General features: G+C 33.7%; 1 protein-coding gene across 2 annotated transcripts in view; it reads left to right on the top strand.

Annotated features, from left to right (window-relative positions):
- The window catches only part of LOC133188612 (FERM, ARHGEF and pleckstrin domain-containing protein 1-like), a 46,581-nt gene extending 19,558 nt beyond the window's left edge, over positions 1-27,023 (top strand). Inside the window, exons 10-28 of one of the 2 annotated variants that reach the window (XM_061324106.1) lie at positions 799-870; positions 2,649-2,959; positions 14,824-15,058; positions 15,412-15,676; positions 16,744-16,833; positions 17,097-17,227; positions 19,492-19,576; positions 19,842-20,028; positions 20,357-20,407; positions 20,713-20,771; positions 20,875-20,946; positions 21,206-21,274; positions 21,372-21,465; positions 21,645-21,726; positions 22,411-22,520; positions 24,469-24,614; positions 24,897-25,004; positions 25,278-25,429; positions 25,733-27,023. In XM_061324106.1, the coding sequence (XP_061180090.1) occupies positions 799-870; positions 2,649-2,959; positions 14,824-15,058; positions 15,412-15,676; positions 16,744-16,833; positions 17,097-17,227; positions 19,492-19,576; positions 19,842-20,028; positions 20,357-20,407; positions 20,713-20,771; positions 20,875-20,946; positions 21,206-21,274; positions 21,372-21,465; positions 21,645-21,726; positions 22,411-22,520; positions 24,469-24,614; positions 24,897-25,004; positions 25,278-25,429; positions 25,733-25,823 (2,410 nt within the window). In that variant the 3' untranslated portion in view covers positions 25,824-27,023. Of the gene's footprint in view, positions 1-798; positions 871-2,648; positions 5,647-14,823; positions 15,059-15,411; positions 15,677-16,743; positions 16,834-17,096; positions 17,228-19,491; positions 19,577-19,841; positions 20,029-20,356; positions 20,408-20,712; positions 20,772-20,874; positions 20,947-21,205; positions 21,275-21,371; positions 21,466-21,644; positions 21,727-22,410; positions 22,521-24,468; positions 24,615-24,896; positions 25,005-25,277; positions 25,430-25,732 lie in introns of those variants that run through there. The other variant, XM_061324105.1, reaches the window with a different exon arrangement.
- The last annotated feature ends 540 nt before the right edge of the window (positions 27,024-27,563 follow it).

Raw genomic sequence — 27,563 nt, 5'->3', positions numbered from 1 at the left:
TGGTTATTATTTTAAGGGACTGAAAATGATGAAGATATATTTCTAACCTGTACTCCTCCATTTCTTTTTTATTGGGGGTGGTGGTGGGGGAGGGGGTGGTATTTAGACCCTAGGAGTAACTGCAGAGATAGTACTGCTCTATTAGTGAGATGTTGACTAAAATGTCAATTAATGACTCCACTTGAAAATTCAGCCTGGAAATTTGATTTTTACTGAACATGCAAATGTCCTTCATAAAGTTTGATTAACTCAGAGATAATGTGACTTCTTGATGTGGTTTTATGCGCTCAGACACGAATGCTGATTTGATTATGATGGGTACAAGCAGGAATCTTCTGTTATTGATTGTTAATTTCTTCTAGCATATTGTAATGACTATTCCAGGGGGAAAAAATGGGGGAGGGGGATGGAAGGCACTTTTAGTTTTACCTCACTGCCCATACATCTTTAATTACCTTCTCCCCCACCCCCAACCAAATTCAAAACACTTTTGATACAACAGTGGAAAAGATCATTTGAAGCACTGTCCATCCCATCCTGTTTCATATAGATGTAAAGTAAATAGCAAAATGAAATATATGATAAACCAAGACATGAAGTTAAAATACTTACATGTATTTCATACCTAGTAACTTTTTGTGACATATGAAGGTACTTCGGTTTGTTTATCAAAAATTTCAATGTTCATTCTAAATGATGCCTGTGAAGGTAGGGAAATGAGGTGTCAAAACAATAATGGTGACATTTGACTTAACAAAATCTTTGATCCACCTCTTTATTCTATTGATGTCTTTACAGATATAGTGGAAGGACACAGAAACAGCTGATGAGCTATGTACGAGAAAACCCCATTACTCCACAGTTCCAAAGGTATATATCTAAACATCTTCACTTAAACAGTCCTCAAAACATTTTCAATTGCTACCATGTTACGTGACAGTTGTGGTTTTAAATGGTTTCTAATCTGTGCCTCACCTGCCAATTGGTAACCCTTAGTTCTAAATATAGAGGCTTAGTTGATGCCTTTCGAAAGGGATTCTCTTTTGCTGGTTTCTTTATACACCAGTATGTTAATTTTTTACATTTTTGACTTTTCTGTTGGAAACAACCAACAAATTTCTACAAATTTAAAAAATAAGCATCAAGGTAAAGGGGCTTATTTTCTTTTAATTTATTTAAGAAAGTGCATTGCTTTCATCCAAGAAAAAATAAAAGGTGGGGGCCATTCATAAAAATTCTCAAGATTAAGTATGCCAGGAAGTCAAGGAACTTTTTTTATATAGCGTAGATGCTTATCTGGACAGCAGTGTGGTCTACATGACTTTTATTAATTTTGGCAAATAGATCTCTTTGTAAAGTTTTCTTCTAAGCACTCAAAAGTCATAGTTTCAGGAAGGAGACTTTTTAGGGAATATTTTATTGGAAAAAAAATTCAACCAAAAATATTACAAGTACAAAACAAGGAAAAGACTTAAATTAGTATTTTTTATCTTGTGTTGAGGATGCAGTGTATGCAGAACTCATTGTATTTCTATATTTATCAAACAACTCAAGGGTTAACAGAAAGTAAGTGGACTTTGTTGTCGACATTTGTCTGAGAAGTCTGTCATTAATTCCTCTTCCTTATTCTTTTAATTCAGAGGATCTCTTGATATTGTTTAAATGTCAGTGTGTTTCCTCAGCTTTTGTTATGAATGCAGAATTTCTTAATGTTTCAATTTTTATAATGGGGAAACAGGAGTTACAGAATAGAACTTCAGCATAAGGGGTGGGAGTTAAGGTTTATTGATGCATTATTATTATAGGACTCAAGTTTATTTTGAATTCATGTAATGTAACAGAATTTTGATAAAAAATTTTGATTGAAGTTTGATTATAAATTTTACTTGTGAGTTATTTCCCCTTAAATATCACAGTCCTCATTTCTTGACTATAAGCCCATTGTCCTTTTATCAAAATCCTGGAGATGACCTACAGTTACTAGAGTTTTTGCTTTCTTATTGGTGACTAATATAGACCTCTGAAGTTTCTTAATTTTAGATAGCATTTGTTGCCATGGTTCTTGTACAAAGTGTCAATTTTGTTTTGCTTCGTTTCTAATTTAAGTCTGGATGTTTGTTCGTCATTTGATTTTGTGGAAACAAATGTCCGTAAAATAGAATTTTTGTTCAGTATAAATAAATTATCTATACAAAATAGACTTTGTTAAGTCTCCAGCATGTATGATCCTTCAATTGTTAGCACTAGTCAATGTGTCTAGGTAACTGTAGGTAAAGCATTATTGTATTATAAAGGGAATGGCTGAATTTTTTTTTATTAAAGTCAGTTCATTTGCCTTGTTTGTTTGTTTTTCTGTATCATTGATTAAAGGGATATTTTATGAAGAATTCAATTGATCAAACACAAAGAGACTTGAGAAAAAAAGAAATAAATGTAAGCTATGCTGCTCATATTACTTTTGATAATTAAAAGAGTTGAAGATTTTTAAAAAAGTGACCAGCATTTTCCACCAAAATATCAGGACTAATGAAAATAGAAGCTTTCGGTATCTTGATGCCCCATCATTTCAGAAGATGACACAAAGCTTTTCTCAATAAAGTTTCACTATTTATAGATAATGTCTAACCAAACACTTTTTAATATTACAGATCTGTTAGTGGTAGGATCTCTTCAAGTCGTAGTACGAGTGTTACACCAAAGATCGCCTCAAAGACGATGATCCATAACACACCAGACACCAATAATAGCCTGGCATCTAGTGGTTCCCATGTGGTGCAGATGGAGAGAGTGGTGTCCCCAGGCAGGAGTGACCACAATGATACCCAGAGTATGGACAGTTCACTCTCTGGAAGTCATTCCCTCCACTCGCCGAAACTGGATCACGTCCAGAGGAGTCGGGAAGGGACCCCCGGGGCTGAGGAAGAGGTTGACCAGGAGAGAGAAAACAATGCTCTCAGAGGTGCCAGTTTTATTGTTACTAACTCTGAATGTTTAGATACTAATTCCCATATATTGTCAGCCAATCAAAATGTACATGACAATGGTAACCATGTATCTGTTAATCCTAAATTTTCAGGTGGTGGTGGTGGTGGAGGGCAAGATAGTTTATGTGCTAATAATGGGGAGATTTCTTTAGTTGATAATGATATTTCTACAGGGATAAGATCAAGAGAAAGAAATCTTTCTCTTGACCATTCAGGGAATGTTTCTCACCTTAAAGATGGCAAGAAAGTTATGTTTGCTGAAGATGTGAAAGATTCATCACCACCTTCAGAAACGTCAGATTCTTCTACAGAACAGAAACAAATTACAAGTCAAGCTGGAAAGTTTGTTATTACATTAAATGAGGAGATACCAGCGGGGACTTGTATAACTGTCAGTGTGGAGATGTCACCAGTGAAGGAAATACCTAACTCTTTAGTGGAGAATGATAGTAGGACAAAGATGGACACAGTCGATCAGTGTGTTGTAAGTGCTAATTCTCATCAGGATCCAGTGGATCATTGTGAACCATCTGCAGCATCAGGAAGTGTGGAGGAGGACAAGTCAGTGATGAATACTTCCCCTCATGGGGCTTCTCCTGAGGCAGACAAAAATGAAGTCAGCAGCTCAGATGATCTCATTGAAGACATTCCATACTACCTAGAAAGGAGGCTGTATGAAAATAATGGAGCAGATGTTCAAGAAACAACAAAAAGTCCTCCATTTATCAGGCGTGGAAGAAGCTCCAAAAAGAGGAGACCCACTAATATGCAGATAGAGCATGTTAAGGTGTATGAGGGGGGAAGCGAGTCCAGAAATGAATCCCCTGTGTCTGGGAGGTCTGTTTCCTGGGATAAGGTGACAAGTAAAAGTATGTCGCCATCAGGTAGGTCAGTGCTGAGTAGATCCCCGTCCACTGGACCACGACATTCCAGTAAATCCTCCCTAGAGAGGTCCCCATCATGCAACAGAAAGTTGGAGATCGTTAACATCCACAGACTCCCACCAAAGGACAGCTTCTCATCTATAGATGATACCACTAGCCCAACTCTGGAGAGGGATGTCATCAGACACATACAGACAAGGGGAATTCTCAGCAAGAGTTTGTCTTTCAGAGGAGAGAAAGACAGGAAGGTCAAAAGTCCAAATCTGTGCAAAAGTTCATCATTTCATGGGGAAAGAGATATCAGGAATAAGATTCCTAATGGGGAGGTAAAATTTATTGGTGAACTTCACAGAAAAATGAGTGAAATTGCGGGAAAGAAAAAACTAGAGGAGGAGAAACAAGATACTTGTTACAAAGAAATAAAGCTAGATGAGGAAAAACAAAATAAATGTTATAAAGAGGAGGAGTTAATGAATAAAACTGAGAAAGATAATAAGTCAGTAAGTCATGAGGTAGAGGAAACTAGAACTCATAAACAGGAGGGTGCCAGATGTGAAGAGATGCCTGTGTGCCTGGTCCAGGAGCTTTCTGAATGTATCAGACAAGATCTAGACCAGCCTTCACAAGCTGCAGCTTTCCTGATTCAGGATAAAGACCCCCCTTCCAGAAAGCCCAACTTAAAAAACATCACATTTTCTACATTCAAACCTGTGGATATTTCCACAGGACCTGACTCTAAGCCTGGAAGCAGTGGACTGGGTGATTCAGAGACTGATACTAAGAGCGACTATGGTTCACTTCCCTCTGCTAAACATGCAGACAGCAAGAAGCCATTAGAGATCCAAATGCAGCCAGGAGAAGTGGTTTTCAACCCAACAAATACTAAAGTTAAGCCTGTCCAGTCAGAGGTAGATCAGAGAGATAAGTTTTATGGTCCTCAGAGACCAAGAAAAGTAAGCTTCCACAGAGAAAGAGGCTACAAATATAGCTTTGAAAGTGTGAATGATCCTCCAGCATTTGCCCTAGTGGATCATTTTGATGACTTGTGTCATATTGATACAGCTAGACAAGGTCCCTCCAAGTCGGAGTCTACAGATGTTCTGGATGTCCTTGAGAGTTTGGAAGATGAAGATATGGTGGAATCTGACACGTCCGAGTCGTGCACATCCTCTCTAGACTCAAACGGCCAAAGTGAGCACAGCAGCAGTGATGAAGAAAGTCACAAGCAGGACGAGTTCCTGAAATTTGCCAAGAGTCTGGCAGACTCAGGGAAAGAAACCACCAAAGATTCTGGTGTTGGGGTGGATGAAGGTTTGGTGAGAGATCTGTCACAAGATGACCCTGGAGAAGAGGATAAGAAGGCTGAGGAGGAGAAAAGTGTACACAATGGGAGATCCTCCTCAGACACCCTCCCTGTGATCCCAGTATCTCTGACAGACTCGAGTCTGAGCTCTGTGGAGTCAGACAGTGATAGACCCCCTGGGTCTAAGAGATACAGTCTTGATCCCTTGGCTGACCTGGAGAATCCCAATGTAGCAGACGTCAACACCTCATTCAGTGATTCTTCATTAGAGGAGGATGAGGAATGTGTAACAGAACAGAAAGGAGGCTTTGTCATTCCGACCTTGACCTTTAGTCTCCCTTCGAGCCCTGATGTTTCTGTTGGGAGTCCACAAGGAACAAACAACGAATTTGGTTCATCTTATTGTTGATGATATGAGTTTCTAGCTTTGTAATTTGTAAATTGTAGAAATTATTATTTTTTGAATTGAAGCAAGTATGTCATTTGTAGTAAGAACTCTTCTGTAAAAGAGAGTAGGAAGAGTATGCCAATAGGGACAAGGGTGTTAGACTTTTATACACCATCACTATACACAGTTGAAAAAGTTGGGGGGGGGGGGGTCAAAGGAAATGAAGTTCAGTTACACTATGACAGAAGAATCTTTTGCAAATCTGATAAAAAGAATTAATTGTTAGAGGCATCCTTTTAGAATTAATGGTGTGCTTTTAAAGTACATTTAGAAATAATTGCAAAAGTCTCTTCCTCCTTTTATGATAGATTTGAAAGAATGAAATTCTAATTCATGATATTAAAAATTTTTGTTATATATGATATGTTTCTTTTTAGAAGTTCATTGAGCATATTTTCCTGTAACGCATACATGGGACTCCTTCCCCTGAAACATGGTTGTAGGCACTGAAATTTGTTTTCATTTCATAAGAGTTCAAATGTCCACATACTTCATAGAGGTATGCATTGGAAGGAGATTAGAACATGATTATACAAGTGTATATATATATATATATTTCATCATTTGGATTGTTGTTGTTTACAATACATATTTATTGAAGCACTTTTTTCACATTATGTAAGTGAAAGGGTAATATTTTTAAAGTTCATTGCTCAGCAGAATTGATTGGCAGATCAGATTCTAGAAATAAACAATTTCTGCAGTGACTGTCTCACAATTTATTATGTTTTTAGTTTGGTCTATTATTATTATTTTTTTTTTCGAGCCTTCTGATCTTTGAAGGTGTACTATAGTTGTGATAATCGGTAGGGTAAGGAAATATTGCAGTAAATTCAAAGATTGTGAATGTTTTGTTGCAATAGAGTTTTCTCAGAAAAAGTCAGAAAAGTAAAAATTTTAGTAAGAGATTAATCAAAGGACCAAATTATAAGGTACGCTATAAGTCTATGATAGGTACATTAGGCAAACTTGACCAAAAGTAATTAATCTTAAGGAAATTCATCAAATATTGATGTGAGTACTTGTAATAATGATCTTTAAAACAAAAAGAAAATGCATAGAAATTATGAAAAAGTAAAATGAATATTTTTAGTAGACATTTTAGGATCCGTGTTATAGTATTCCTTTATTTAAAAGTTTCCAAAGCCATCAAACATGATATTACAAATGCTCTTTTTTCACACACACAATATATTTGCTCACCTTTAATTTTGCAGTATTGAATCAATTCTCAATTTTATGCTCATAAAGAGGAATCTCATATTTTTGGGGAATGATATTAATTTTTGCCATAGATTTTTGTATTTTTATAGCCACCCTTTTGTTTTATTATATAAAGTATGAGTTTTGATGAAGGATGTGTTTTAGATTCTGTGAATAGCTGTGATAAGAATTTTTGCATGTTATGCATAGATTCCCTTGTTGTCAAGCATTTATTTACTTATTTTTGTTATTTGTTGGGTTTTTGTTAGTTGTTTGTTATGCTCTTACAGAAAAATATTTATTTTTTAATTTGCAATTTCATATTCAACAGCATTACATATTCATTATGAAGATGTTGCAGATAATTTTTAAAATATAGTAGCTGGCTCCAAGATTAAGAGGGGATAAAGTTTTGATGCATGATTATCAGATTTTTGTTGGCATGAATGATGAGCGATTTCATCATGTTTGTAGAATAGTTGTATAATCTGTGTTGTGATAAATAAAACATTATGTGGAAGTTACAACAACTAAACAAAAAATCTAAACCATATGTTTTATCATGGTTATGTTAGCCTGCACCCACTTCCTGCTTGCATACCAAAATAAGCTTCTAGATATTATACAGCAATTAATGCATTGAACTTTAATTATTTGCAACAAAACGAAGTATAATTATGATTTGAAAGCTCTATGAAAGAAATTGAGTTTTAGCATGAGTGGAGTGTTTGTTCCATTGTCTTGAGTTTTACCCCACTTTTAATCAATGAACAAGTCAGCATAAATCAATATTAAGAAATTTTGAGATGATTCATGTTCCTTGTTGGGTGTAATGATTTTTAGAATTGATCTGAAGTCATCTTAAAGATTTCTTGATAATGTAATTGGCCCGAGATTTGCACCTGCCTATTAATTGTCTTATTTATTGAACTGGAAACTCTTCATTAATGGTTTGTTGTGTTTCTTTGATTCTAGTGAATGGTTTTAATTGAGACAAGAAAAATTAAATTTATAGCTTTCAGGGTACTATAACATACATTTTTTCTCCCCCCTTTTTTCAAAGGGGGGGGGGGGGTCCTAAACTTTTGTTCTTCAAAGAGACGTACTATAAATGGTTTGTTTGATATTTGTTAGAATTGATGGAACAAAATAAATCTAATTTAGATTTCTGCTTTTCTGTGCGGATTTACGTTTGTATTCAGCATGTGCTGTATTTATAATGAGGATATGTACATATAGGTCAAATTGACCTATTTTTAATCTAAAACATTAAATTAAAAAAAAAAAAGGAAAGAAAGATTTCCTTTGAATTTAATAAAATTATTCCTGCTCTTTTTAAAGAGGGAACTTCTACAAGAATGATTCTATATTTCACAAAGTACTATATAGCATTATATTTGATCTCAGTTGTCCTATCTTTGCCATGTTTTGCAGCATTGTTTTTACAATAGTCATAAATACATCTATATTCAATGTAGGGATAGTAATGTAATGGATTCAATGAGAGAAAATACATGTTTGACTTTAAATCATGTTGCTTTTAAGCTATGAGGTTGTATCAGAAATATCTTTTACTAGATTAGGATAAGTGATGAGTGACATTTTTGACAAGGGATATCACGTGATCTATAATATCAATTATTTATTACTTATGATGAATTACTAAGTATTTTGCGAGCTAAAAATCCTGAAATATATTGATTTTGATAAAAGGAAAAAAAGATAAATTAGTCCCAATGGAAAAGTATGTCCGTAGTTTTCTGTTTTTTGTCAGATAAATTTGATCTGGATTCATAGGATAGATTTTTTTTTTTTTTTTGGTATTTAACCTTTATGAAGAGCTGATATCAGTATGTTTGGCACACTTGATACATGGGTGAGTAAAATGTGTTTTGATTAAAACAGGCTCTGATACCCCTGAGCAGAATAGACTTCATTGATAGAAATGAAGAAAATGGCAGAATTCAATAATAAGAGGTGACTTGGTACAGAGACACGTAAATGAAAAACTGGGATGATATTGGTTTTCGATAGGGAAAATGTGCTTTTCTTGGTCACTCAAACCAAAGTAAAATTCTGTTCATTGCCTTCAGGTCTTTTTAATACAATTGACAAGAGGGCTAAAAATTTATACACAGACAAATTAGCCACATCTGATGAAAAAGGGGGGAGGGGATTATATATATATTTATATATAATTTTTTTTTTTTTTTTTTTTTTGGTCAGCTTTTTGGAGAACAAAATTAATTTTTTTGTAATTTTGTACGATAAATTTCAACGAAATAATTTCAACTTAAAAATGTATTACTTCGGTTGGCATTGTCATTGCATTCTGCTTTGGTTTTACTGAATTTGCAGTCAGGCTAACATAGTTGTGTGATCAATTTGCAAACTTTATATGCTTTCTTAATTTTCCTTGTGCAACAGAAAACTGATATTGGTATTGATCTATTTTGAATTTTATTTTCATTGTGATTTTGATGCATTGCACATTTTGTGACAAATAAATTGTATATTTTTTTAATGTTTAGCAGTTTTAAGGGACTCTATATATATCATAACTGTGTACATCAATTCATAATTTGAAATGAAAAATTATTCATTAAGGACAGGGGAAAAAAAGAAATACTCTAAATATTAAACATTATGATTAGTTAGAATTATAAATAAAGTTAGACTTGGGATAAATGTCTGTCTTGATATGGGTTGGGTTGTTTTTTGGAGGGATGGGGTTGATCAATGGGTCTTGATAAGGAAGTCAGGTCTCAAAACTGTCTCAGCCGGAATTATTAGAGTTGCATCCTTAATGCCTCTTTTCCAAGTGCCAAAGAATATATTCTGTATAGTTATTTTTGCCGTCTCACACTTGCAAACTATTTTGCCCCTTTAAAATTTGCCCATACACAGTTGTGTCAATTTAAGATATAATTCTTATCTTTTTTAATTCACCCTATTTAAAGTGCCCACTTGCAATGAGGGCAAAAGGGGTGGGGAAAAAAGGGGGGATTTTCCCTGTATACAGTAATTGAAACAGTGGGTTTTTAAAAATTATTTTACCCTGACCATTTTGGAAAATTCATAATCTTGACTTTTTGAAATCTATCTTTTCTTCATCTTTGTTAGAATTTTACATAATTGTTAAGGGATTTCAAGAGCATAAACAATAAGGTGTGCAAAAATGGCAAACTAAAAGCATTATTGGGAGAGATTCATAGCAAGGTTCATCTAAATCCTGACATTACAAATGAATTTAAAAGATCTGTAGTAAGCTACTGCATTTGAAGGGGTTGTGCAAAGTTTTAGGAGGGAAAACCTAATAAACTTAAAATCAACTTGATCTCACCAAGTCATTGCTAATGGAGTTGGTATATTTTTCTATGATATTAAATGGAGATTAGACATGCATTTGTTTTAGCTTATTTAAATAAAATCTTCAGCTTTCTGTGAGTTCAACATTTTCGACTAGAAAATGGCATTGCTAAATCTATATTCTTTGCTTTATTCATTTGTTTCACTTGATAACTGAAGCAGAGATATTTTTAATTGTTCACTTTAATTAATTTTAAATTGACATTCTTTGATTTGTCTGTCTTTAACAAGAATTATAATGAACACTCATCAAAACAAAGCACCTGTATACGTATGCATCTTTATTGATTATTTCAAAGTTTACACGTCAATAAAAAAAAAATAGTCAGTATATTAAAATGGAAAATTCTCTCTATTGTATAGTGGCCACAGCTTAGTTTATAAAATTTCCTTTCCCTAATAACTTATGTAGTCTTTGGTAAATTGTTTTTGCTAAATCGGTACAGTTTGCTACAGATCTTCCATCAGTATTAAACCCAATTCTTTGGAATAATGGGATATTACCATTATAACTCTCTAGCTCTAGGAAGCTGTCATAGACCAGTCTGTGTTTTATTTGTTTTCTAGAGGGCTGGTTACTTCAGCAGTCCACAGAGCAGTTAATATTGTCTCTGTTTATAGCCATGGCACAGATGTCTAGAAATAAGCCAGCAAATTGACCGTATAGTTAGCCCTTTGGTGAATCTCATTGACATTTTATACATTTTCAAGCTCAAATGCAATTGACAATTTTCTTGGGGTTTTACAAAGTTATTTTAGAATGTCTTTTTCTATTTCTTATGGTGTGGGAATTTATGCAATATTTAAAACAAGTGTTTAAGTAGATATTATTTGCACTGATGTGACTCACATGTATACTTCATTTCTAAATCTCAATAGATTTGACAATCATTTTTTTTTTTAGATATTTACCTTTAATTAACAAGCAAAGAATTCTTTTTTTGATTGCTGGTTGTTTTGTTTTTTTTGAATGAATATTTGTATATATTTATGATATTTTGAATCAATTCGATTTATTTATTTTTAAAATGCTTAGACTGTGGTCAGAAGGAAATATTTTTCATTCTCAGGCTGATGAAAACATCTGATGATAATGTATTATACTGACATCATTTTAATAAAAAGTAAAAACTAATTATTGCTGTGTTATTAAACAACAGACTGTTATGATACCATTAGTACAAGTGCTGATGACATAAGGCAAGCAGGCTAGCTATACAGGCCTTTTTATATTGTTAAGTACTTATGACGTAAAACTACCATGTAGTTTAATCACACAGAACTCCTGTTATTGTTATTCTCATGTACCGTGGAGAGTAATTGGCCAATTATGGAATGAAAAATGAGGAAAATCTGCATTAGTTTTTTATTGATTGTATGTAACAGCACTGAAATGGTAGAAATTTAATATCAGGCTTGGTGTCAGAAGATGTTGATAGCAGGAGGCTGTGATGAGAAAGTGTACACTGAGACACCCACTGTTGTAGTCAGATCAAGATTATACATGAAATAATAACTCACTAGCAGAGAGAACACTCAGATAGTGTGTTCCTTTTTTTTCCACGATTCTGTTCAGAATTGTGGCACAGAAGAACAGGAGGAAAAATCTCCCGATTTTGCTGGCAAAGGGGGAAGTTGCTGTCCATGTCTTTAGGGTGAACAATGTGTTAACAAAAAGCAAGGAGGAATTTGGGTATTAAATTCAAGAAATGCTATTTTGTAATCCTTCATGTTGTTGGATAAATCTTTCAAAAAAAGGAAAATGCTTCAAGTCAAAAGTTTTTCCACAAAGCAATCAGGAAAAATCAGTTCTGTTCAGGAGATATTTCTGCCTTGAGTGAGTGCCAGTAGTTTTAAAAAGACATAATGGAACATCAAGATGAATACCTAATCAGGGAAAATTCCATTGACAAATCATGAAGTGTTTACTGCCAGGAAGGAGGGATTTTCATGGATATTGAAAATTACCCACAATGCATTTGCATGAATTTGATTGGTCAGATAGTGCTGTAAGGTAGGTACCAAATTTATCTGTGTGATTGGCTGACAGTATATGATGTCATGTATAGACGACTATTATTGTTTGTTGTTTTGTGAAGATCTTGTTATTATCAATATTTCATTTGCTTGAATTTCTTTTTCAGCACGGATATATAATTGCGAATAAGAACTTGTTTTTCTGTCTTTTTAATTAGATGAATTGTTTGAGAAACAAAATGTCAACTTTCCGCCTATTGTTGTAGGCAGAGCCGTTAACAGATTTCCAATACTCAAGTTTTGTATCGCTATTTTCAGTTGGTGTGTGTCTTATTACTAGGGAGGCTTTAGGATTCATCCATTAACTCAGCTGTTTAATAATAGATAAAAGTAGTTATACATGCCAGATTCTTGATCACAGAATCACAGACACCCCAGTGTTCTGCACTATATAACAAATCATCTTGTCTTATCAAGAGATAATGGAAGATATTACAATTAAAACAGAAAATTATATTTCATACTGAATGTTTATTACCAGGGGTACAAAAACAATTGTCAGTGACAGAAAGTAACTAGACAGGGGTAATTTCCAGGAAAAAAGGACCTTTATAGGGAATATAGAAATATAAATTAGATAGCTGGACAAATATAGAAAGTGGTTGGCTCCTAAATTGGCATGTTTGGTGTTATTTGGAACTTGATTAATCATTATTCTGGTGGAATATTGATGTCCATTAGAGGGATAGCGAGTCACTGACCACCGATGTCAGTAGCTAGTCACTTATGAAAAATCCATTACACCTTATTTGTTCGGCATCGTAAACAAGGAGAGGGAGAAACAATCAGGGAGGCAGATTATTAATTTGTTCCCTATTATATAAAATTTTTTATTTTATTAAGGGTTTGATAGTGTATTTATCTTGTTCGTATCAATGTTAGGTTATTGGTCAACTTAATTTAAGAAATATTGGGAAAATTATATCAGTTATTGTAACATCATAATCCACATATAATGATATGTTTGTATAATTTAATCAATAGCCCAAATCAACAAACTGGTTAATACAACTATAGTGAAATTCTTCAGTTTTCAGTGCCAAGAGCCACTAAATACATAGTAATATAATTGCTAAATGATGTTATTGCAAAAGTTTATCACACCTATTATAGAGATTTCCAAAGTCAAATTGACTTTTGATATAAATACATGTAAATTTTACAAAATTACAAAGTAGGGAGGGTTTGGGGGTGGAAGGGGTAAAAATGAAAATTACATTTATGTACACCATATATCATTGTGATATCTCTGATAGTGTGATGTGAATAGTGTGCATCAATTAAACGTTAATGTATATATATGTACGCCATGTACAAAAAAAATAAAAAAAATTCAGAAGAGAAAAAAATTGAATATGAAGAAATTCATGAATATTTAAGCTTTTCCACTAGGGTTATAGCAGTAGATAGGTTCAATGAATAGTTAAATTTTACAATAATTCTAAGAATGATATGGATTAAAAAAAAATTTAAGTTATTATACATGTATCATATGGTGTTGAGAGAGATATTATGTACTGTTAACTGTGCAGGTATGTTAGAAGAAAATTGCATGAGAAAATCCAGTCCTTGTCCTTTATACAAGATTCTGCTGTAGTTATGAGAATGATGCTAAATGGCAGGGATTTATTAGATAACAGTTTGTCTGAGAAAGACTTCAAACTATTGAAAATCAATATTTCTTCTTCTGAAGCTCTGAAGAATTCCTACTAACTGTAACAGTGGGAAGTTAATATCATCAGCGAATCTTTTCTTTTGGAGTTTTGTTCCGATTCAGAAGGATAATTCCATGTTCTCTGTTGTTCCACATTGATCTCAAATTTCTCTTTCCATTTCTTAAAACTCAATTAGCAGATCTAATAGAGCCATATTGGAGAACATTATACCTTCATCATACTCGGCTATCCTCTAATGTAAGAACAAATGCCATTGTACTTGAACAGAGTGCAAATCTCGATTTTTTTTTATCTTCAAATTTCAGTATAGTCATTTCAGTGATGTTAGTTAAGATTCCTTTAGAGACCAAATTAACACAAAAGCAAGTTTGTTCTATGGGTATTGTTAGACTGTTCAATACTGCGCATTACAAGTTCTCAAAACTATATTTATTCTTCTGAATTACTACTTTTATTCATGTATTGCCAATTGCAAACCATTGTCTTTGAATTAATTTTCACTGTTCTTTATAAATAAGGTGACTTATTCACAGGAAAAAATGAAATAAGGAAAGACAAAACAGTTTTGTGAGGGGGAGAGGGGGTTATATGTTTCTCAAGTAAAACACAAAAATAGTGAATTGCCAAGGGTAACCAGCATTGCATAATCTTCCAATCACTATCATGACTATATCTAGTTAATATTTCATATAAAGGTTGAGTTACATTGTGAAAAAAATGACTTCACTATAACCAGGTTTTGGATTTATGCCTATTTACTATAAAGACATTTTACAGTGTTTACTACATGCACATGTACAGCTCTGTAGCTGAAAATAGAAACTTTTTAGTTATTTTTTTCTCTAATTTCTCCTGTTTTATGAGAGTATAGTGAATTGCATAGGAGACTAATGAAGTGAAATATTTCCATTTTATATAGATTTACCTCCCCCTTATCCAGGCTACCCCCACATCCAGTCCTCCCCTGAGCCGCTGGAGAGTTATGGTGCCTTTGGAGACAGGAAGTTCTCAGCACCTGTCCTCGGTTCCAATGACATGAGAGGCATAGACCGTCAAGAAGATCACCATATTGTCCGAAGCGATGAAGTCGAAAACATTCCAGAAACAGTACAGGAAGAGCCAGATCTCGAAGATTTCCCGCCCCCAATGATAAGGTAACTGTAGATCACAAGTTTTACATAGCACCTTATTTTCATGAGAACATTTTTTGATATTAATAAGCAAGACAAAATTTTTGTCTCTATTGTTTTTTGTTGTACATAATCCTTTATAAGATTAATATAGGTAAGAATGAAATTTTCACGAGCAGACGGTCTCTTGTAATTATGTGAAAATAAAGTTCTCATGAATTTAAGGTGATTTACAGGATTTTTCATGCATATTACTTGCACTCTAATAAAAGTTGGTTTACAGTGTTTCACTCAAATAACCTGCAGTCATGGTGGACATTTGTTGATTTTAAGATTTCTAAATGTCTGGTTCCTTAACTCTGTTACCTTATTTACAGGAGCAGTAGTGATCTCAACAGAATATCCCCAGTCCCCGTGGAGACCCCCATTGTGTATCAGGAGGAGGATGACTACCCTCCCCCTCCTCCTCCCCCACTGAATGAAAGTGACCTCCATCTGACCTCTGTGAACCATAGGTCAGTCCCACCTGATTCTGTGATTAGTCAAACCGTGATAGAGGATCATGGGATACATGGAAATGTCAGTATTCTCAGCTCGTCAAGGACGGATGATTCAGAAGATGATCCGAAAAAGAAAAACAAGGTATAAAAACAGTAAAGTATACCGCATCAATAAAGTTATGGCATAATTTTAAATATGTATATGGAACAAGGACCCTCTTTTTCTGATATTTGTATCTCAATTATTGTTGTTCTTTTCTAGCTACATTGTGCAACCATTTTTTTTTTTTTGAATTCCAATGAGATTTAGCTTAACTTCATACTATTTTCTTTATGATTCTTTTTTTAGGTCACCTGAGCTAAAAGCTCAAGTGAGCTTTTCTGATCACCCGTTGTCCGTCGTCCGTCCATCTGTAAACTTTTCACATTTTCAACTTCTTCTCAAGAACCACTGGGCCAATTTTAACCAAACTTAGTACAAAGTATCCTTGGGTGAAGGGGAGTGTAAATTGTTAAAATAAAGGGCCAAATCCCCTTACAAGGGGAGATAATCAAGAAAAGACAAAAATAGGGTGGGGTCATTAAAATCCTCTTCTCAAGAACCACTGGGCCAGAAAAGCTGAAACTTATATGGAAGCATCCTGGGGTAGTGTAGATTCTAAATTTTTTAAATCATGACCCCCGGGGGTAGGGCTTGGCCATAATAGGGAATCCAAGTTTTACATTGAAATACATAAGAAAAATCTTTAAAAATCTTCTTCTGAAGAACCACTGGGCCAGAAAAGCTGAAATTTATATGGAAGCATCCTGGGGTAGTGTAGATTATAAATTGTTCAAATCTTGACCCCCGGGGGTAGGGCGGGACACAATAGGGAATCCAAGTTTTACATTGAAATATATAAGAAAAATCTTTAAAAATCTTCTTTTCAAGAACCACTGGACCAATAAAGCTGAGACATATTTGGAAGCATCCTGAGGTAGTGTAGATTCTAAATTGTTCAAATCATGACCCCCGGGGGTAGGGCGGGGCCACAATAGGTATATTAAAAGGGGAGAAATCTGGTAAAGAACAGCATGGCCAAAGTTACTCTGGTGAGCGATGTGGCCCATGGGCCTCTTGTTTAATAAGTGTTAACACCATAGAAATTTAAATCCGAGAGACTGGGTATGTTGTTTGTATTGAAATACTGTAAATTTTGCTGTTCACAGAGACACCTAGTGGACAGAGCTTACTATATTGCCAAGGAACTCCTAATGACAGAGAGGACTTATAAGAAGGACTTAGAAGTCATTACAATGGTAGGATTCTATATGATGATGTATGATCTATGTATGATTCTATATACTAGGATTTAGTTTGTACTGAGATTTAGATGTGATGTACATTTACATAATTGAATTATAAATTTACGATACATGAAATACATCTCTAACAATAACATTTATGTATGTTTGGTTAGTTCAAAGCTAAATATGATGCATCATGATTAGTGAGTCGGCCATAGAAGAAAATTAATCTTTGTGTTTAAAATAAACTAACAAATATATTTTTAATTTAAAAGTGGTTCCAGAATGCTGTACATTTTGAGGACGGTTTGCCAGACTACCTAACCAACTTGTTTGTACATTACGGGCCTCTGTACGACTTCCACTGTCAGTTCCTTAAAGAGGTGGATCAAAGGCTCTCCATGTGGTATATAGATTTATTAGATACCATTATGGCATGTTGATGAGGTCAATACATGATTTTATTGCGACATTTGATTGAGGACAAAACCTGGGGTCAATATCCAGTTCTTTGTTGTTGCAATTAAATCATGGATTGAAATCTTAGTGGAGCAGGTCTCATTCTCAAGTAACTATAGGCTTAAACTGGACCAAACTTACATGAATGATGCATCAAGGGATGCACACCACCGGACATGCTTTGGATGCTGGATCTGACCTACATTTTCAGAAGAGTGAATATGTTAAAATTTTTGGAGCAGGTCCATTCTCAAATAACTGTAAGCCCAACATAGACTAAATCTTGTTTTGGATTCTGGATCTGACCTACATTTTCTGGATGAATGACCAGATTTAAGTTTATTCCCAGGTTACTACAAGCCTTATGTTGACCAAATTTGCATGTATGACACATCTAGGAATGCTAACCACCAGACTTGCTTCAGATGCTGAATCTTACATTTTCCAGATGACTGAATAGAAAAAAGGTTTAGGAGCAAGTCCATTCCCAAGTTAACTAAAAGTCCTACCCAAGCCAAACTTGCATAAATGTTGCATCTAGAGATGCACACTACTAGGACATATGTTAGGGTTTGAGACTTTGCTTCCTTTAAGAAAACATTCATTGAGTTGAGCTCTGTAATCTTTGATTTCCTGTGTTTTTTACCTGACTACATTGCAGCTCATTTATCCCTCTCCCTCTCCCTCTCTCTCTCTCTCTCTCTCTCTCTCTCTCTCTCTCATAGATACTCAAGTTTCATTAAGGCTGTTTAGTACTATACATTTTTAGACCACATTTTTTTTTTTACCCTGCTAGAAATATCCTGTTGGGGGCCTCATCACAACTGACAGTATCACTGATGACTTTAGGGCTACACATTGTATCATATTCCTCAGAGAGTAGAACTGTCTCTCTCTCTCTCTCTCTCTCTCTCTCTCTCTCTCTCTCTCATAGATACTCAAGTTTCATTAAGGCTGTTTAGTACTATACATTTTTAGACCACATTTTTTTTTATCCTGCTAGAAATATCCTGTTGGGGGTCTCATCACAACTGACAGTATCACTGATGACTCTGATGACTTTAGGGCTACACATTGTATCATATTCCTCAGAGAGTAGAACTGTCAGATAATGCTCATATCCCCAGAACCACGCATTTGAAGCTCAGTATATTTTATTGATCATGTTGATTGTGAAGCTCATATCTGAACCGAGAATTATGATATCCTTAATTGTTACTACCTGAATGACTAGGAAAAAAAATTGTTTGAGATCCAATTAAGGAAAAATATCAAATTAAGCTGAGATTCTCTGTCACCTGAGGACTGAGGGTTTTTTTTCAAATTGGGAGGGAAAAAACATTCAGTTACATTTATTTTGCATGGACAGTTTTTGAGAAGTATTTAACTGGAAGCACAGATGTAAAATCAAGGTAGTAAATCTGACTCCTTCCATAGACTAATGAGCTCTGTTTAGTCTGCACCAGCAGATGGGCCATTACATCCTTATGTCTGCAGCATCAATTCTCTAATGGACTAGTAAATTGTATGAGCTTCCTGTCCTTTCACAAGTAGGCTTTTATCCATTCACGTCACTGACCAAGTGTCAATCAATGGTAGAGGGTCTCGATGTCTGCCCTGTTGGCAGACTATGATGGATCACCAGGCCATGGGTTCAAGGATTGTTCATAGTAGAATCCGTCCTGATGATTTCATCTGCAGGTTGAGGGGAAGGGTACATGTATAATTGATGGTTAGAGGGGGTATGAATACAAAACTCATGGAACTTGGTTTAAAATCAGAACTCTATCTAAACTGAAGTCTAAAAGAAGGAATCTCTTTTTATATTGTTACAAATATGCACATGATTACAGTAACTGTGTTTCTGAGTTGAGTATCTTGCAAACCAGTGATGTAGTTTGTTCCTTTACTCAGATTTTAAAAAAGCCACTATGGTTTATATTATTCTTAATAGTTTTTAGGGTTTTTTTTTTTTTAATAAAAGTAGAAATTATAACAGATAATTGTTAAGTTAATTTAAGGACTAGTTTCTGAGGAAGTTACAGTAATTCAAGTTGCAGCTCTAAGAATTAAGTAGGTGGAAAATATTAACAATGAATGAAAATGTCATATTCTATAAATAATTCATGAGCATTTTGCAGCCTCTGCAACAAGGCATTGTCAAATGTGAAATTTGTGGCATGTCAACTGAGGTTAGATTTTGTGTTATAGGGAGGGAAAGTCCAATGCACATTTAAATGGAGACTACCAGAGGATAGGGGACATTATGACATCAACATTTCCAAAGGTCTTACCAGTAAGTGCTAATTGTCATCATATTAAATGTGAGATTTTTTTTTTACAAGACTTGGGATTTGTTGTTGAATTTGCCCCTTCAAAATTCTTGGTTAAAGGTTCAGTTAAATGTAGTTATTTCATGCCATGTTTATTAAATGTTAGCAGAAATCAGAAATGTGTCTTTACCGATAGCTTACAACCATTTATTCCATTTACTGTCCATATCAAAGGATGAGAGTGTATATGTTGTAGTAGGGAATAAAAATTTCTCTTGTGTTCCTTAGCTTTATAGAAATTATCTACAACGACAAGAAGAGATTTTATTGGACCTGGAGCTGGCATTAAAGTCCCATAAAACATTTGAAGCCATGTACAGAGACTTTGAGAAACAAAAAGTGTGTTATCTCCCTTTGAATTCCTTCCTCCTTAAGCCAGCACAAAGAATTCTACACTACAAACTTATTATGGAACGTAAGTCTTGCGTTCAGTTAATGAGAAATCATACATTTAAACGCAGAATTTATGATAATTGATATTACTGTGTAATGAATATTTTTTTTTACTTAAATTACAATAATAATTTTAAATGATTTTTTTATTTGGTTTAATTTCTGTACAGATATATAATATTTTGCTTAAAATTTTTGCTAAATTTATAATAACTTGAAATGCATCCTGTACTTGCTGTTTTATACATGTAAATATGTCTATTGTATTTTGATTTTGTGCACAGAAGTTGATGCGATTCAGAAATACAGAAGAAATGTGAATTACTATTTTGTGTGATTTTTATTTTTAGGTTTAACTAAACATTACACACTGGACCATCCAGACTTTGCTGATTGTAAAAGTGAGTATGAAAAACTATTTGACATTTGCATTAATTGGGATCATTCCATTATAATTTAAATTTTTATGGTCTGAGAACTTGTATTTAAAGAAACAGGATCCTCTCTAAAAAAAAAAAAAAAAAAAAAAGCAATAAATTGGAATCATAGCGTAAGAGAATAGGTACATGTAAAACTTTGCAGACTGATGGTTCTTATGAAAAATAAATGATGAGATTCGTTTTATTTAAAATTTATGTACATGTATGAATGCTTTTTCTTTTCAATCTCTGATAGTGTTATAAGAGGGATTTTCCTTCTGTTGTAGATGCCTTAAGTCAGATAAATGCTGTGGTCACAGAATTTAGTGATTCTATTAGGTCACAGGTAGGTCACATTCTCTGAATCTGTAGACCTCCATCCCCACCTCTCCATCATTTGAAGCATTATGTATCTTATTTTGATGGCTGAAATTTGGTCTTTTTTTCAGGAGAATCTCCATAAGCTGATAGAATTACAGAGAGATTTAGTGGGGATTGACACACTTGTACACAGAGACAGGGTAAGTGTTTACATGGTTTTATAATGCTCTATCAACATAGATAATCTTTGTCCAAATCTTCAAACTATGCTAAATTTGTGAAAAACATGAAGGTGTTTTTGTTTCAAAAACAGATATTTTTTTTGGCTCCTAAAATTTCAACAGGAGTCAAATATTGAATATTTTTTTTTAACTTCATTTTCCAATAATTATTTTTAATGAACATGTCTGTGTTCATATACCTTCTGAATTATGGTTTGTCTTCTACTCCTCTTTGTAGATCTTCATCAGAGAAGGATGTCTGCAGAAATTCTCCCGTAAAGGTTACCAACAAAGAATGTTCTTCTTGGTAGGAGCAAGCTGGTATTTTATGTGGTAGAATGTTAATATGATTATTTGATTTTGTAAATGTTTAAACTTGATTTTTTTTGCTTCTGTTTTGTCAGTTTTCGGATTTCTTGGTGTACACTAGCCGTGTGGCATCCTCAGTTCTCCAGTTCAAAGTTCACGGACAACTCCCTCTACGAGGAATGATCGTAGGTTTTCAGTAATTTCCTATATTTGATATACTTAATTAAAAAATATATAAAGTTCTCTCCTTTGATATACAAATATAATCCTTAAGGGGGAATATTGGGTTTACTGTGAGTTAACAGTTTGATTTTTTTTAAATTTCCAGACTTTATTGTTTAAAAATGTTGTTATTGTTGCACAGGTAGAGGAATCGGACCATGCTAAAATGGCAGTGGCCAACAGCTTCGCAATCTATGGTGGAAATAAATGCATCTTAGTGGCAGCAAGGTCAGATTCAGAGTTGTTTTAATCATTTCATATTTATATACAAGAAAAACTAATTAAAGAGCAAGAGCCACTTAGGACCTTTTTTGGCCCTGTGAATTTCTGAAAATTCAAAACTGTATAGTTTTAGTCAACAAGGCAATAAATAATACTTGAGCACTTGGTGAATGAATATCTACTGAAAATGACGTAATTTTCTTTCTAGTCAATGCATTTTGACGTCGTGAATTGCGTCATTATTCACATATCCTGAATATTTCTTCAAAAATAGCCAAATTATGATGCCATTTTTCAATATTTCATATACAGCACAACCTCCGATCCAAAATGTATAAATATATTGTAAAAGAACTGTTATTGAAGATTATAAAACATATTTAATTTTTGGATCGAGGGATGTGCTCATATTTTAATTCTTTGCTGAAGGTTCTCAAAAACACCTGTTTTCTGCGAAAGTCAATAACATCGCAATTTCACACAACCTGTTGTTCAATGCCTGGACTCTTCAAAGGAAATTCTGTTGTATAAACTGAAAGCACTAAGTCTCTACTTTATAATAATGTTGAAAATGGTACAGGGGTATTAGTCAATAAATTGGTATATTCTACAGGGCCATTTTATGCATAAAGTGAACCTAGCTCTTTGCTTTGACTTAAATGTAAAATGTTCTGTTGTGCTGAATTGTAGTTATCAAGAAGAAAAAGACAAGTGGATTGAAGATCTGAATGCAGCCATAATACAAGCTAAAAGTCGTGGGGATGATAAGTTCAGATATCCTAGTCTCAAATCCTCAACAAGTAAGTACAGGGCTTGCCAAAAGTTGCAGGGATGATAAGTTTCGATATCCTAGAATCAAATCCTCAACAAGTAAGTACAGGACAAGCCAAATGTCCTGTGTGCAAACAGATCTGATATCCTAGTCTTAGATCTTCAACAAGTGAGTACAGTTCACACCAAAATAAATGTTGTTGATTAAGTTCCAAAACCAAGTCTTAAAGGGTTTTTATCACGTCTCAAAATTTTTTGGTATGACAAAGTTTACATGTTATTAAAATCATATATTTAAAAATCTTTGCTAGAAAATTAATATTGTTGATGTTTCAGCGATTCAAAGTTTGAATTTCTCAATATGCATATTTTGATCGCCAATGCTATGCACGATTGCTCTGACGTCATAGGTGTCAATCCTGGTCAAGCAAAGTACTTATTCTGTATACAAAACGGCTCATTCGTTGTGTCTATTAAACCTGTTAGTAAATAAATAAGTGATAATTGGATAATTGACAGCTAGTAAGGTATAATTTGTGGCTTTAGGATGCACAAATTCTCACAAGAAAGGTTTCAGGAAGACTTTTTTCCCACATTTCTTGGACTTGGTCGAGAATTGAAAGGGGCCCTTTTTTCTGCAAACGTGAGGGCTTATTCTCCATTCAGAACAATCGTTTATGCCCGATCATGATTTTTTTTCTATACTATAAAATATTTTAAGGACATAGTACCTTTTTTTAGAAAGGAAAAAATACTCGACACGCATTTTTAAAGTCGCACAGAATCTAGTACATGCTAGTGGGAATGTTGGTGAACTTCGTAATGGCGTACGGCGCCATCGAACAGTGTTGAAGAAATGTCATTTCTAGTACACGATATTCACTGGAACAGATAGAATATTTATGTATATACAGTTTTATTAAGATAATGAAGAAGTTGAATTTAAAATTCTCATATTTTTAAATATTTATGAAGTCCAACTTCAGTTATTTGTTCTATTTAGTCGGAAGTCCCGAGTTGTCAATGGCATCGTCTTCGGTGTCCTCTCCTATTGTCGGCATATTTTCTTGGTTATTTCTCTCTGCTAGACGTTCATACATAAAAGATTGACCGTCTATAACTGAAAGAATATCGTCGATGTCAAAATTTTTACCGATCTATTGTGTAGTGTATATTATTTAACGTCAAAATCTATTTGATACATTTAGTCTTACGATAAGCTTTACGAGTTCTAATTGACCATTGACACCTATGATGTTTCAGTACCACGTGACCCCTATCTAATTAGTAGAGATTTTTACCTCGAGAACTCTATATTACGGGTGTTTTATTGCCTAATTATGACTGTTCTCAAAGTAATTTCCTAATTAAACAGTAATTACATGTTTCAAGAATATAAAAGTGTTTCATTTTTAAAAAATTTAGATTCGTGAGAAAAACCCTTTAAATCCTCGAAAAAGTAAGCACAGGGCATGCCAAATGTCCTGGGGATGATAAAGTTCAATAATCTCAAATCCTCAAGTAAAACCAGGTCAAGCCAAAATACACTGGGATAAGTTCAGAAACACTAGTCTTCCGTGCTTTACATATAAGTACAAGGAAGCTAGAAGATGAAGGGGTATTAAGTTCTAACACCGACCGTACTCTCATACCCTCAACAAGTATAGGACAAGGCAAAAAATGATAAGATGATAAGTCCCTTTATCTAATCTCAGACAAACTTAAAGTAAGAGGATGGTAAGTTATCTAGGCTTCAGTCCTCAAAAGGCAGTAAGATATAAAAACCAAAAGTCATGGCTAATATAAGTTGTATCAATATTCTATCAAAATTCTTAAGTTTAAAAAATACATGTATTTCTTTATCAGTGAACAAGATATATACATATTAAAATGATAAGAAGCATAAATTATCTTTATTACTTGCATTTTAATCATTATAAACAAATTATTGTATAATTAATTTGTAAATATTTCCAGGTTCCTCAGACAATGTAGGGGTGGATGGTGAAGTGAATGGGGTGTCACAGGACAAGAATGTCCAGCACAGAGCCAACACCACCATGCATGTGTGCTGGCACAGGAATACCAGTGTCAGTATGAGGGATCACGAGAGAGCAATTAAGGTATCCACAATACCTGAAGAAAATCAGCAATAGAAATAACTGACCCAAATCAATAATAACTGACCAAAATCAATCAGCAATAATTGATCAAAATCAATCAGCAATAACTGATCAAATTTAGTTTCCTTTATGTTTACAATGAGCACTTTATATCACCAGTTTTCTCCCACAATATAATTATGCAACTTTTTTGTCATTTTTTCATGTATTTATCTGCTTTTGCCCTGAATGACATATGGGGAGATTTACAGAGATTGTGATGAATTGTTCTTGACTTTTCAGAACCAGTTGAGCGGTTACCTACTGAGGAAGTTCAAAAATAGTAATGGCTGGCAGAAGTTGTGGGTCGTTTTCACCAACTTCTGTCTTTTCTTCTTCAAAACATATCAGGTATGCTTCTTTTTGCTTATTAAGTAATGAGATTTGATTCAAATGTATTTTTGCTTTGGGCAGTATGCAGATAACTGAGTACAAATTTTGAAGAGCTATACATACCTGTATTTGTCAGCTTCAAAAAAAGAAATGTCTACCATTCATTGGTTACTTAATATTTTTGTGTAAAGTAGTAATCAATCAACTGAAGAAATTTTCCAAGTTACATGACATGGTTTAGTATTGTATATATATGTATATGCCTTCACGAAAATGCATTACTATTTACAGGACGACTTCCCTTTAGCCAGCCTGCCATTGCTTGGTTACGCTGTAAACACACCTGAGGATGAAGATGGCATTCACAAAGACCATGTGTTCAAGCTTCAGTTCAAAAATCATGTTTACTTCTTCAGAGCAGAATCTGAATACACATTTGAAAGGTGCGGCAGTTATTATTAACTGTAATATAAAGTTTTACATATCAGTATAATGATCTACCTTACATTAAATGGGAGTAAGTAATTAACCTTTCTGGTTTATTGATTCTGTACTTGTTTAAATTTTCAGCATCTTAAAATATAAAGTATTTAACATTTTAAAGATTACACTGAGAAGAATTGGGAATTTAAAAAAAATGACACTTTGGCAGTCTCATAGATGTGTTGTGACATGTCAGTAGGGATAAGTAAAAAGAAAAAAATCTCTGCAGTGCCAGTATTTCTATGCTTAGTATTTTATTTCAGGTGGATGGAAGTTATCAACAGTGCAACAAACAGTGCCAGAAGAATCCGCCTCTTCAGTCGATTGGACAGTAATCAGCCAATCAGTTCTTAGCAGTTCTCTTCTCTTTGACAGAAATTAACCAATCAGTTTTCAGCACAAAGTTGTTTTTTTTTTTTTTAAATTCAATCATGGTATTGAAATTGGTTTATCACAGCAGAGGCATATCTTGCAGTGAAAAATAATTTAGCCAGTGAATTAAACAACAAAAAAGGCCTCCACATACAGTGTTATTGGTACGTTCACTGTGGAACTGCACAACATCATGTTAAATTAAAACGAACAAAGATTCCATTAAATTTACACAGAAATCATTTGCCCTAGTCAAGCTTTTCGCACTTTAGTTTTGTGTTTTGTTGCATCTTGTTTTACATGAATAGATTTTGAATTTTGAATTTCTTTGCATTTTTTATTCCCCTGCCAGCAGCTGTATTAGAATCTATGCAATAGTATACAGTGTAAATCCCTGTCTACATTTGATGTATTAACAAATTATAGATATTAGAAATCAAAATCAGCAACATCCATGTAAACCCACTTCCATAAAAGGCCTGTTGCCAGGTCAAATGTACATGTATTTCATATGCTGCTATTTTTTAATTTCATATTCATTAACCGTCACCCCCAGTAACATGTAATCAAAGTGTATTTTATTATGGTAACTCTGTTATATGCAATTTAAAGGAGAACAAATTTTCACAGAAGGGAATAAGAAGATAATGGCAGCATTAAGTACGTCTATGTTGTGAACCCCATTCCAGGCTGTACAAAAACAATAACGATGTGTTGCTATAAAGTAGAAACAATGTGTTTATTGTAATTATTAATTTAACCATATTTAGGTATTCATTAGGAAACATCTATATTTTTTCGTATAAATATATTAAAAGTATTATCACCTGAGTTACTCATTGTATAATTTCTACAAAACAGTAATGTCTATTCTAGGTAATGTTTTTTTTTTGGGGGGGGGGGGGGGTTCTTTAGAAACTCTCAAACTAAAATTCATCAGCTTTGTTTTTTAAATGGGTTGTGTTATTCAGTATTCTGAGACTATACCAACGACACATGAATTTAATCTGAAACTTTGACAGTTAATTAAGAAAATGTTAATCAGTATGGATGTGGTTAGGGAATTTTTTATTCAGATTCACATAAAACCTTCTCATGCTTTGATTTTGTTTTTTTTTTTAATTTCCTGTACAATGTAATCAATTTGCTTTTAGTCCATTAAATTTCTGTGAAAAAAAAAAAAAACAAGGTAGATTTGTAGCATGTACAAAATATTTTCTTCAGCAGTATTTCAACAATGATTTAGCTGTTGCATCCATTTTGTTGGGAATTTTTAAGTTTTCATTATACATTTAGCTTTTATGTTTACATTTTTGTTTTAGTTGAAGGTTGTTTAGAGAGGAAATTTTATTTATCCTTATTTTTACAAAAGATTTATTTTCTACTCTGTGATTTTGTGGAAGAAAAATTTTAATTAATGTTCTAATTCTAGGTATTTCTGAAGGGGAAAAAATTATCGGTTTTAGTTGCCTAGCAACAAATATTTGGGTGATTGGAAATGAGAGGTTATGAAATGATCTCTTGGTGCATGTATTTATTTCTTTACTTGAATATGTTTTCAAAAATGGGAAGTTTAATATACAGATAAGAAAATATATGTGTGCTAATGAAATTTTAAAATGTTTGCAAGCTTGTTCAATTTATCTCTGATTTGTGGTCATGCTTTATGTAGAATGAGAGCAAAATTTCTGATGCTTCACATTTCTTGAAGTCTGTGTTCAT

Source organism: Saccostrea echinata, unplaced genomic scaffold (genome assembly GCF_033153115.1).
Source record: "Saccostrea echinata isolate AGI-Se365-2 ecotype Australia unplaced genomic scaffold, CSIRO_AGI_Sech_v1 ptg000016l, whole genome shotgun sequence".
Classification (NCBI taxonomy): Eukaryota; Metazoa; Mollusca; class Bivalvia; order Ostreida; family Ostreidae; genus Saccostrea; species Saccostrea echinata.
Note: the sequence above shows the minus strand (reverse complement) of the source record. Positions and strands in the feature narration are given on the sequence as shown.